The 13023-nt window shown below is 46.5% G+C and overlaps 1 protein-coding gene across 1 annotated transcript in view; it reads right to left on the bottom strand.

The window, feature by feature from the left end:
- Positions 1-13023, bottom strand: part of SMC3 (structural maintenance of chromosomes 3) — an 889895-nt gene that overhangs the window by 368525 nt on the left and 508347 nt on the right. Inside the window, exon 18 of the mRNA XM_086922774.1 lies at positions 7573-7723. Coding sequence (XP_086778900.1) covers positions 7573-7723 — 151 coding nt within the window. The remainder of the gene's footprint in view (positions 1-7572; positions 7724-13023) is intronic.

Below are 13023 nucleotides of genomic sequence, written 5' to 3'. Positions count from 1 at the left end.
GCTGGCGCTGGGCCGACAGCCCAAGGACTTGGCCGTAGCCCTGGAGTCCTTAAAGCGATCCAGAGCGCTATCTGCCTTGTCGCCAAAGATGGGACGGCCATCAAAAGGCATGTCCATTACAGTGCTCTGGACATCCCCTGAAAAGTTGGTGGACCTCAGCCAGGCTTCACAACGAATCGCCACCGTCGTTGCAATCGCTCTGCCCAGCGAGTCTGTGGTGTCAAGTCCACATCGAATAGAGTACCGTGCTGCATCCCGTCCCTCAGCAAGAGCCTGGGTGAGCTGTGTCTTGGCCTCCTCCAGACACTGGGGCAGCACGTCTGCCACCGTATACCACAGAGAGTGGGTGTAACGGCCCAAAAGGCATGCGGTATTAATGGACCGCAACCCTAGACTGACAGAGGAAAACCGTTTCTTGCCAAACTGTTCCAGCCTTTTGGATTCCCGGTCCGAGGGTGCGGTAGGGAATGCAGTTTGGGATGTGGAGGCCTGGATAACCAGGCTCTCAGGGGTGGGTGGACATAAAGCAGGGGTCGCCCAGAGCTGGGCGGTGGTGCCGGGCCACTTCCGATCCACAGGAGGAACTGTGGTGGGCTTGGACCAAGTGCCCATCAGAACGTCAGTGAGGGTCTCATTAAACTGCAGCAGAGGCTCTGAAGAGATTACTGGCGGTTGAAGCACCTTGGTGAGGAGGTTAGTCCTCACGGCCGCTGCAGGGAGCTCAAGGCCCAGGGCCTTGGCCGCCTTGCGCAGCACCACAGCATAAATTGCTCCATGCTCTGTAGCCACGGAAGGAGGAGAGAGAAAACCAGTGTCAGGCGAAGTGTCTAGACTGGCCTCCCCTAGCTCATCTGCACAGTCCTGACTTAACTGGCACTGCTGTGCCAGAGGGTCCTCAGACCCCTCCCAGTCCTCCCCTACATCAGTGTTTTGATAAACAGGCAAAAATGACGGAGCCGGGGCATAGGTGAAAAGCTCACCAGTCAGATTCGAGCTTAGGCAGGGGCAGAAACTGAGGACGGCATCGTCCAAAGACGGCACCGGAGGTGGCACCGAAGGAAGTCTCTGATTTGCTCCGGAGTTGCATCGAGTCCAGAGACAAGAGGATGTGGGGCTGGATGAGACTGCACGGGCCGCGCCAGAGCCACGTGAGAGGTGCCACCCGAACCCTTAGTTGAGTCACGCGACCGGCGAGGGGAAGTCGAAGAGCGACGATGCTTCTTTGAGTTCTTTTGACTCGACTTACCGAATGAGATGACTTGGATCCAGGACTAAGTACTCCAGCGACGTCATTCCAGTGATCACGACGACGGACGCGGAGCCGCAGGACGACGCCTACCGACGCGCAGAGGTACTGCTGACGAAAACTTTCCGGATCCAGTCTGACGCCTGGAGATATTTTAAGGTACGGAATCTAACACGAACGTGTGTCTTTCAGATTATTTGTGTAAGCCTTGCTGCTCAAAGCCACAGCTACCCAGGGTTCAGCTGAAGATTTGACAAACAAAACCTAATGGTTCTAAAGGGGTTAGCAAGTATAACATGGTGCGGTTGCATAACCACACCATATAATACACTCCATTTCCTCAGTGTACAGAGTACCTCGTTTTAGTCTTGTGGGATTGAGTCTCCTATTTAGCTTTCTTGCCGAAACTTCACTGTGCAGAACTGTTGACACTGTGCATTCTCGATGGTGACAAAATGATCTAGCTGGAATTTTTCATACTGGTGGAAAACACGTTGCGCTTCCTTGGTATGTAAATGCCACTAGTGATTTCCCAGATGACGTCTGCTCAGTTGGTCAGCTCTGGCAATCATGGACCCCACCAGATGACTGGAGACTAAAAGATGCCCTGCAGCTCTAACCACATCAAGACACACAAAGCCTCCTGGCACAAGACCCAGAAAACTACTCCGCCATGCTTTTTGTATACCACATGGCAGTGGTTGTCCATGAGAACTTCCGCCACCCTTTACTTGATGGACGGTAGGTCTTCTGGGCCAGGCAAATAGCCTGCATCTCCAGAAGACTGATGAGGAGCAAGCCCTCCACTGGTGACCAGTCATCTGATCTTCACCCCCGCTCAGGTGACCTCCAGCCCCCAAACCAGTAGAGATGCATCAGTCAATATTGTCAAATCTGTGAGGGGAAGAAAGAGTGACCTGCTACAGGACAAATTGCAGTTGGTCAGTCACTACTGCCGATCTTGAGCTGTCTCCTCAAAGATCTGGATGATTATGTAAGATAGCCTCGATGGGGGGCCACTGGATTTCAATGCAGGACTGTAATATGCTATCTGTTGTAGTTGACAAGGAGGATACACAAGGCTAAGAGGCCAAGAAGCCTCAGTCACCCTCACCTGGATCCAGGAACAAGCCTGAAACTTCAGGACGATAGCCCGAAGGTCCTGAACTCCTTGCTTTGGAGGAAAAACCCTGAATTAAACCATATCCAAGATTGTCCCAATGAATGGAAGCCTCTGCGAGAGAATCAGGTGGGACATCGGCCCCTCTGTAGTGAAACCCAACAATGTCAAATGATTTGCCATCACCTGGAGGTGGTCCACAAAGGACTTCAACAAGCTGACCTTCAGCAGCCAGTCGACAAAGTATGAGAAAACAGGGACTCTCAACCTCCAAAGATGGGCAGCGCCCACCGTCATCACTTTTGTGAACACTGAAGGGTGCTGGTGAGGTTGAAGGGCAGCAGGCTAAACTGAAAACGCACCTGGCCACCTTGAACAGCGGGTAACTCATGTGGGACTGCAAAATGGTATAAGAAAAAACTTATCCTGCAAGTCTCTCAGGAGCAGAGCAGTAAGGATCTGGGCCAATTTGAGCATTCTGAATGTATCCTTCCACAGGAAGGCGTTGAGAGGCCGGAGGTCCAAGAAAGGCTTGAGAACCCTAGACAAGAACCTAGCAGGACTAGCAGCGTCTGTCTTTCTCAGAGTCTGGTAGCCTCCCCTATGGCACTTTTGGAATGCAACACTTGCTGGGGGGTCATTAAGATTCTAAAAAGAATCTTGCACTATCTTTCTCCCCAAGCACGCAAGCAGATCGTGGTTGCGCTAGTGGGTTCCAGGTTGGATTACTGTAATGCACTTTATGCAGACTCCAACAAGGGCCTCATTCAGCGCCTTCAGGTCGTCCAGCGCTACCCAAGGCATCCTCTGCTACAATGGCCAGAAAGAGCCTGCATTGGCTTCCTATACAACAGAGGATCTCTTTTAAGATCCTGTGCCTGGCCTATAGAGCGCTCGCAGCTGGTCCTTCAGACCCCCTGGGTTCCCTGCTAACGCGCCATGTGCCCAGTAGAACCCTCAGATCATCGGAGTTGAATCTTCTCGTGGTTCCCCGGGTTAGGAAGGCCCGTTGGGGCAGCAGAGCATTTTCCATCGTTGCCCCTAGGTTGTGGAACTCTCTCCCATTGGAGATTAAGGCCCTACCGTCTCTGTCCCTTTTTAAAAAAGCACTCAAAACTTGGTGTTTTATCAAGGCCTACCAGTAAGAGAGTATTTTTGCTCCAGCTAGCTTCTTTTTGGTTAGGCGCCTGGACGCCCATGGGGCTTAGTAGCGCTATATAAATTTATTTTCATTTCATTCATAACAGGACAGACACATGGTCTGCTGAAATCAGTTCTGGTATGGGAGAAATATTAGGTGGGGGGAGACACTCAGTAGGGTGTAACCTTTTCAAATAATTTGCAAGACTTCTCTGTCACACATAAAGGGTCAATAGCCTCGGACGAAATGCCGGATCCTGCCTTACAAAAGCATGGGCATGCAACAATAATGGAACCTAAAGCAGTTGCTGGCTGCTATAGCAGGGGTAAAAGGAGGTAGAGAGTGATGGCACTGCAGGCCTGGATGCATTCTACTAGTTGTACGTCAGCTGGCCCAAAAGGACTGGATTTGGTCTATATAATAACACCCTGGACTAGCCCCTAAAGTTCCTGAATTGACATTGAAATTGTTTCCCAGGGGGTCAACAGCCTGAAGGGACATGGTGTAGCTCAACTGTCATGTAAGCATTCCAAACCAGAGTCCACCTTTTTCCCAAAGAGGGGAGACCCATTAAATGTCATATCAATTAGCAAAGCCTGGGCACTGCCTAAGAAATCAGTTGACCTCATTTATGCATACCTACAATGCTGATACCTAACACCTTGCCAATGAAGTTTGTGGTGTCCAAATCTGTGCAGATAACATACTTAGCCACGTCCTTATTGTCATGGATCATGTGAGCTAGAGAGGTCTAACATCCTCCAAGAATGTCGGCAAGATCTTGCTGACCATGTCCCCAAGAGCTTGCGTCTATCAGCCCACGTGGCAGACCGAGTTTATAGAGCGCGGTGCCAAGTTAGCAGAGGAAAACATATATTTACCAAATGCATCAATCCTTGTGTATTGCCAATCCAGAGGACTGTCTGGAAACGAGTTAGGGTTCACTTTACTGGTCAAGGCCTGTACAATAAGACTCTGTGGAGTAGGGTGTTTTTTGGATCACCAGATGTCGGTCTATGCCTGCCAGCTAAAAGGCAGACAAAAATATTGTTTCAACCAAGCAGCCATGAAAGTATCTATGAAAGTAAGGGTTTAGATTCTTGGTCAGTCTAAACATTTGTTTTCGTCTCAATGAAGGGCATTTGTAATTTTAGAACTTGCGCTACTCTCCAAACCACCAACGGAAATGAGACACTTTCTTCTGTTGCCGATTACGTGTGGCAAGTCAAGTGCTGTCTCAGGAGAGGTTTGTAAATCAAGGTATAAAGCATCATTAGTGTAATGTGTGGGGAGCAAGCCATCCACCTGACCATCCTCAGTATCCTATGAGTGCCCCCCTGATCTGGCAAAAGATCAGAATCAGACCCAAAAAGATAATGGAGTCTTTCTTAATATCTGTGATGTGGTAGAGGCACAGGATTAGAATCAGGATGCCTAACAAATGGTCAAGCATTTGTAATCTTATAGCATGGCATCAGTTGAGTTTGAGCAGATGTCACTATATCATCCTGCGTAGACAGCAGCGGGGCAACTGGCGTGGATTGTGGGCCTGGAGTGGAGGTCTGTACAGGAGTTGGTATGAGCCTGCTAATGGGTCCTAAGGGGATAGACGGCCATGATCTACTGCTAGGTTGAATAAGGCCTAAGAAACCCGGGCAAGTCAAGACCAACTAAGGAATCTGCTCCAAGGCAAAAGAACTTGCTAGTGAGACTTACATATTGACGCCTTCAAGCCTTCTCTTTGGAGTCAGAGTGGCAGGATGGGATAAACCCTCTTCACTGTTTTATATTTGAGCTTAGAGTTCTACTTTTTAAAAAAACATTTTTATTGAGTTTTATCAAATTTGGCAGAATTACAACGTAGACACATATTTGTGAATCCATAACCATAACATTCTGGGCATGCAAGGCTGTACTATCTTAGCACTATGAGTGTTGACACAGTATTACTAATTCAACCTGACAGCTAGTCTCTGTACATAGTATGACTGTTACCTATGAAATCCAGATGTACAGACCATTCCCGTAATAAAGGTGTCTGAACATACAATACTATAAGCTCACTTCTTCTAACTTAACCGACCCACCCACCACCCACCCATTGGGCTCGTCGTAGTACATTGTGGCAATTAACAATTCACACAGGGTACTAACTATGCAGTAACTAACATCACTACTTGGAATAAAAACCAGTTCCGGGTGACCTGGCATGTGGACATGTTACCCAGAGAAAATATTCCTAACAACCCGTATGTTTAAGCATTATTCTAACTGCGACACAGTTGGCTCTATTACACCCACATCTTTAAGTGATTCATAATGTCCCAGGCAATGGAGACTGTTTTTTTGCGCTGCCCTCTCTGTTCCTCATGCCGTAGAGCTGAGCTCTCTGCCGCTCCCCATCAGACCATCTCCGTGTGCCATATGTGTAATTGAGGAGGATACGCAGACTTCCATCTCATGGTAATGGTTCTCATCACCAGTATCATGGCCAAGTTTGCAAATCTATACTGTGTTTTCCGTTGCTTAGGGCGGGGGTGTACTCCCAGAAGGCAGCTTTCAGTTGGGTTCCATAACGTGGTGCTGGTGAGGTCTACTATTACATCTTTTATTTGTGCCCAAAAGCTACTTAGTTTTGGACAGTTCCATAACATGTGGAACAAGTCTGCATCTACCGCTCCACACCTAGGGCATGTGAGCTGGGCGTCTGTGTATATACAGTTTAAACGATGTAAGATACGCTCTGTGTAGCACCATGTATTGGATGTATTTAAATCTAGCATTCCTGGACACTTTCTTAGGAAACTCTAAGGCGGTTCCCCATTCCTTATCGGTGAGACTCCGTCCAATGTCTCCCTCCCATTTCACACGTAGGGGGAGCCAGTGATAGACCAGGGTTGCCCGGATGCCTCTATATAACCATCGGACCAAGTGGCGTCCTCTTCCCATGAAGTACACTGCGTGTACTAATGCATGCACTGGGGGTTCCGCCCCATAGGGGACCATTGTTTTTTTTTTAACATAATATATAATCGCCGGTTGTAGTGAAAACAACGTCTGAGGGATTCCCCAGTTTTGGGAAAAGTTATTAATGGTCCACCAGCACTCCATCAGTAAATAAACAACCTATTGTGTCCACTCCCTCTTGCATCCACTGCGGAGTACATTGTGAAGTGACCAGTCCAGTGGCAAGTGGTATCCCCAGAAATGGTATGTTATCCGAATAGGGGGCAGCAGTCCTAGTGTAGTGTAAAAAGAGCTTCCAGTAGGCTAGAGCCACTTTATGCAGGGGAGGGGTATCAGGAGGTATGCAGGGCCCCGGCAATAACAATGTGTGCAGTAATGCCTGAGTAAAATCTTGGTAAAGGAGCTACTGTTCAGCATCTAGTGACACCATTGGATAGCCCGGACTACAAGGAGAACCAAACAGTCAAAGTATGTGCGATGTAAGGACTTGAACTGGCTCTAATAATGGAGTGCTCACAGAGGAAAAACGGTCATTGCGGCTCGGAGCAGAAGCTGGGGTTGCCCCTCTTCTCTTTTCAGAAGAACATGGACACAAAGCCGCATACTTTCATTTGATAAGGTGATCAGATGTAGCACGGCAGACCTTATTTGACGTCAAGGATCTGCAATTTGTAACGTTAAGACAGATTCCAAGCCACCAATTATTTTCAACATGTAGGTTCATAATTGTCATGCTTCGATTGAGGGAATGCAGATAATAAACTCCTGCATTCTTTTGAGGTTCCATGACGTTAATCTCATTGGAATAAATACTGTTAGTTGAGTATACATTCAAAAACAGATAGTCCAGGTGTCCATAGTTAATGGAAAAATTGAACAGATGTCTGTGGTATGCCTAGCCAGCATCTAATGTACGAGCTGCACTGGTAATTACAGTGGTGCAGCTGGGTCTCTATGGTGCCAATTTTATGCTTCTTTGTTCAGACAGATAACTATGGAGACTGTAAAATAAACAACCTGCAGGTGGAGTTATGTATTTGATGAAGAAAGCAACTAATACATTTTAAGATAATGGCTATTTAAGATCAATGCACATACCTTCCAAAGTAATACAGTCCATATTGAAAGCTCTAGCAAGCTGTGTAGATACTTCCATGCTACGACAAATCAGTGTTTTCCCAAACACATGCTTGAAAGCTTTGTCAAATCTTGAGTTGTACCTCAGTTTACTAATCATAGGGATAGCATCCTGAAAACAGAAAAAAATATTTTGGGAAAAACGGCTTGATAAAAACATGTAAGGGTTAAAAAAATATATATATATATTCAGATCTAAATTCCCATTTCCACAAGTACTTATTTGGGTGGGGGCTGGGGAAAGGGGTCTTCAACCTAGTTTTACCTTTGCCATGGTAGAGAATATTTACCTACATGTCGTTATAGTCCTTCTAGTTGAACTTAAAAAATAGGAAACATCACAAAACTGAAGAAACAGAAGCATCATTTAGAAATGAACATGTAATCAGTAACAAACACTTTTCATTTAATCGTTGTATAACTTCAAGTTTGTACCCGTATAACCGACCTAGGTACCACTTAGCCAAGGACTTTTAGAAGGTTCCTTGAACAACAATAACACAAGCAAACCCTTTCTATAATCAGTCCAGATTTTAAAGTATTTGTTTCTGACACATTTTTGCTCATTTTGTATTCATTATTTATACTGCTTGCATTATTAACAGGTAAACATTTTCTATTTACTGCATCAGTGAAAGCGGTATGCCAGCTTACGAAATACGAAACTTCTTATAAACAGGATATAGTTAGACTGCATTTTCAGGTTCAAAGAAAGGCGGAATCTAAGCACTTGTACAGAAGTGAGGGGTTTATGTCTTTTGTACATTTGGACGTTTTTAATGAAAACAGACTCATAAAAGAAAGACACACTTTAATTATTCAGTGTGCATTTCTGCCCTCACAAATTGAAGGGATAATCAATCTATTTAAGCACTCTACAGTAAACCAGCTCCATCAGCTAGATGTAGAGTAAAAGAGAAAGAAAAATGATAAGTTCAAGGAATAATCATAAGTACACATTAAAATCCAAAGCATAAGTGTGAGATACAGGAAGAGTATAATTTTCAGGATACGTTATATTAACCCCTTCGCAGCGAGGGTAATTCCCCCACTGTGCTGGGGGGTGCGCACAGCGCCCCCATGCTCATGACGAGCTCAGCTCGCCATGAGGCACAGTGCTCATGACGAGCTCAGCTTGTCATGGCCACACCCGCTCCCATGGAACGCTCAGCACAGCAGGGGAATTATCCCCGCGTGTGAGCATTCCACGGCTCATGCTTGCAAAGTGGAGCGAATTTAAACTAGGGCCCTGAAAGGGATGACCTTAACCCTAGAAATCAGTTCGCAGAACGGGGAGGATGGATGGGGCGGTAAGGAATCTATCACTACTAATGTTTCTTACAGATATATTGTTACCGAAGGTAACTTGTCCATCTGAAAGAAACACATAGTGATAGATTCCTTACCTTAGAATAGATACCCCAGCAATACCAACCCCGGTGGTGGGGCTGCGAACCAAGATCATACCAGAAAGTCCCGGAGAACAGAACGGCCAAAGAAGCAGTCTCTCCAGACTTGGCTGTCCAGGCAGTAATGCTCAGTAAACGTGTGCAGCGAGGCCCACGTGGCTGCCTGACAAATGTCCTGCAGGGGGACACCACGTCCCAATGCAGTAGTGGCTGCAGTTGCTCTAGTGGAATGAGCACGCAGCCCCACCAGTGTTTCCTTTTAAGCCAACGAGTAACAGGCTTTGCCCAGTGGGACCCAGCGGGAGATAGTCCTCTTATGCACCGCCCGACTTTTCTTGATGCCAGCGTAGCCAACAAAGAGTTGGTCATCCACCCGGAACTGCTGTGTGCGGTTGAGATAAAATGAAATCGCTTGTTTTGGGTCCTGACGGTGGAGCCTCTCTTCCTCCCCAGAAGGATGCGGAGGTGGACAGAAGGTGGGCAAGGTAATAGTCTGCCAATGTGAAAGGACGAAACAACTTTTGGTCAAAAAGGAAGGACAGGGCCTGAGTACAACCTTGTCCGGATGGACCGATAGAAAGGTAGGCTTACAAGAAAGCCTGGAGGTCACTCACTCGCCTAGCAGAGGTGATGGCAACCAGCAAGGCAGTCTTCAGAGTCAAGAGATGAAGAGGACAGTTATGAAGGGGCTCGAAAGGAGCACACATGAGATAAGTAAGAACCAGATTCAAGTCTCACTGCAGCATCACAAACGGAATAGGAGGGAAAAGGTGTATAATGCCTTTGAGAAATCCATTTACAACAGGGGACTTGAAAAGAGAAGGCTGATCAGGGAGCCTGAGAAAAGCAGACATGGCAGAAAGATAACCTTTGATAGGGCCCAGAGCACAGCCCTGCCGGGCTAAATATAGAAGGAACAAAAGGACCTTTGCTGTGCACCATGCCAAAAATGTGTTCCACCTGCAGGCGTATACCATCTTAGTGTAGGGACACCTGGCTGCCAGAATGACATCACAAACTTCAGGAGGCAAGTCGAAAGGAATCAACTGCCGCCGCTCAATCTCCACGCAAAGAGGTGGACGCAGGACATGTTTGGGTGGAGGACCGTCCCCTGCTGCTGCGACAGAAGATCCTCCTAAAGAGGCAGTCTGATCGGAGAATCGATGCTCCTACTGAGTAGCTCGGTCCGTGAGTCACCACTGCAACAGTTGTGCAGTGCCCTCCGAGATCTGGACGTGATCAGACAGGTTCCCGTGATGCTGCGCCCACTGGAACTTCAGGTCCCACTGCAGAGCCCGCATATGCCATCTGGCATGTTTGATCAACAGGATGCAGGAGGCCATGAGGCCCAGAAGCCTCAGGGTCACTCTGACCAAAACCCGGGATAAGGGCTGAACGACTGGAATCAGAGCCCACATATCCCAGACTTGCTGTATGGGAGGATAGACCCAAAACTGTGCCGTGTCCAGAAACGCTCCGATGAAGAGGAGCTTCTGAGAGGGAATAAGGTGTGACTTCGGCCCCATGTTGGAGAACCCCAGCAAATGCAGGAGGTCGGCTGTAGTCTGGAGGTGGGAGACAGCTGCCTGGGGTGAGCCCGCCTTCAACAACCAGTCGTTGAGATAGGGGAAGACTGAAACCCCTGATCTGCGCAGATGAGCTGCGCCCACCGCCATCACTTTCGTGAACACCCGAGGGGCTCTGGTAAGGCCAAAGGGGAGCACGTTAAACTGAAAATGCTTGTGGCCTACCGTGAATCGCAGGTAACGCTATTGGACTTGCAGGACTGGGAAGTTGAAGTAAGCATCCTGTTATAACTTGTGTTTCCCTGCTGCTCAGCTGGTATGTATGTCATATGGATTGTTGGATGATTGGAATGTTGCTGTGCTGTGAATGTCAGTTGAGTGAGGGCTGAGCAGCAGGACAGCTGCTCCTGATGGAGTTTCCTTTCTATCTTAACTAACTAACTTAAATAAAGTAACTTGATCTATCCTACATGAAGTATCCATCTTCTCATTGAGTACAACATTTTGGCGACATTTGGGGACTGTTCTGTAAAGAATCAACGCGTGCAAAGGGAAAAGACTATATAATGAAAACTTTATTCTGACCAAGGAAAGAAGGAAAAAGGAATAAAGAAACGGTAGCACAAAGGTACTGATGAAGAGGAAGAAAGAAGACTAAAGGTAAAAAAAAAAAAACTTTACGTTTGGATGAAAAGTGCGTGTGTAACCCTACCTGGCAAACAAACCCCATCAGTGACCCAGACATCGGTCGCCCTGAAACCAAGGTTTGCCAGATTGGATTTGTTTAATTTACCAGCGGTAAATGAAACTTTGGCAAGGCACAAGAGATTAGCGCTGTAACTGTCAAAAAGGAAGAGATTAGCGCTGTGAGATTAGCACTGTCACTGTTAAAAAGAAAATAAAACTTTGTCAAGGCAGAAGAGATTAGCGCTGTGACTGTTAAAAAGGAACATAAAACTGTGGTAAGGCAGAAGAGACCAGCGCTGTAACCGTTTTAAAAATTTTTTTACATGCCAGAAGGGATTAGTGCTTTGAGTTTAGGAACTTGGACCGGCGTATTGGCACTGCGTGAAAACTTCACATTGGAATATTGGCAGAGAAAAGGAAATTGTGTCCGTCTTGACCTTTAAGAAAAGCAAAAAAAGGGAAGTGTTGGAAAGAAAATATTAGACTCTGCCTGTGAAAACAAAAAAAAAAAAGTTTTAGTATAACCGGTTGGTGTGGTCGTTTAAACCATGAAATGTCTAATACTTCGTCATCAATCTGTGATCGGCATGTATTTGGACTGAAACTGTGAGGAAAAGCCTTTTTGGAAGTTAATTAAAGCGTCAACCAAAAGCATCTTTTGAAAGTAAGATAAACTGTGGCTCGAGCAGAGAAACGCGAGCCTGACTCACGGTTGGAATCTTCTCCATGATATCTTTTGAATCGGGCCTTCAGTATTGTGATTCAGTCGAGAGCAGGATGTAGGCGTCACAGCAGGAAGCGGCAGTGATGCAATGACGCTATGTGGCAGCCATCTTGGATAAACATTTCGTTGCTAAGCAACGCGTCTCTGAGGAACATCGCGTCGCGTCTTACAGTGACTTGCAGAAACATCGCGTCTTAGAGAAGGAACGTGTTATTAACTAAAACTCGGTGAGTGAAGCGGTAACAAGAGGAGCAACGCGTTTTGCAGCGTCTTGCTGAAGCATCGCGTTTCTGTGAAGGAACGCGATATTGACTCAAATCTTGGTGAGTGAAGCGGTTATAAGTCCTGTTTACCTTATTGGAAGAGGAAGGAAGTACCTCAGTCTCAGCTTAAGAAGCGAGTTGAAGAAAATATTAGACTCTGCCTGTGAAGGAAAAAAATAAGAGTAATCTGCAATGGAGAACTTTACTGTCCTAGTGATGAAGAGGATCCACGCTGGGGACACTTTGATGAGTCAAATGATGATGAATTTGACAAACTAGAGTGTGAAAATATTTTGGTTGCAGTGTTTAGGATGTTTGAGAATTCGTTTGGTGCAATGCTAATGGAGCATGAGGATGGGTGTATGCACTAAGATTTGTTTCTCATTACTGCTGTGTGAGGTGGTGTCAAGATGTTAAGCCATTCATTTGTTCTCTGGTGTGCGTATTATTTGAGGGTTTGTAGTGGCTATGTTGTATGTAGTCACATGGTTATTTGAGGACTATGCTGTATATGGTCGCTCATTGCTTATCTTGTTTTGGTGTTGGTGATTGTTTCACTAAGAGTTGTTACACAACTAGTGTTGTGTGTGGGTCGTGTTTAGATGTTAGGCGACTCATTGACTCATGTTGGTAGTGGCTATGTAGTATGTGGTCACATGGTTATTTGAGGGCTATGCCGTATATGGTCGCTCATTGGTTATTTTGTTTTGGTGTTGGTGATTGTTTCACCAAGAGTTGTTACACAACTTGTGTTGTGTGTGAGTGTCTCTAGATGTTAGGCAACTCATTACTCATGTTTGTGG

The sequence above is a fragment of the Lissotriton vulgaris genome, chromosome 5 (assembly GCF_964263255.1).
Source record: "Lissotriton vulgaris chromosome 5, aLisVul1.2, whole genome shotgun sequence".
NCBI classification, from domain to species: domain Eukaryota; kingdom Metazoa; phylum Chordata; class Amphibia; order Caudata; family Salamandridae; genus Lissotriton; species Lissotriton vulgaris.
The sequence above is the reverse complement of the archived record's forward strand: the minus strand, read 5'-3'. Positions and strand labels throughout refer to the sequence as shown.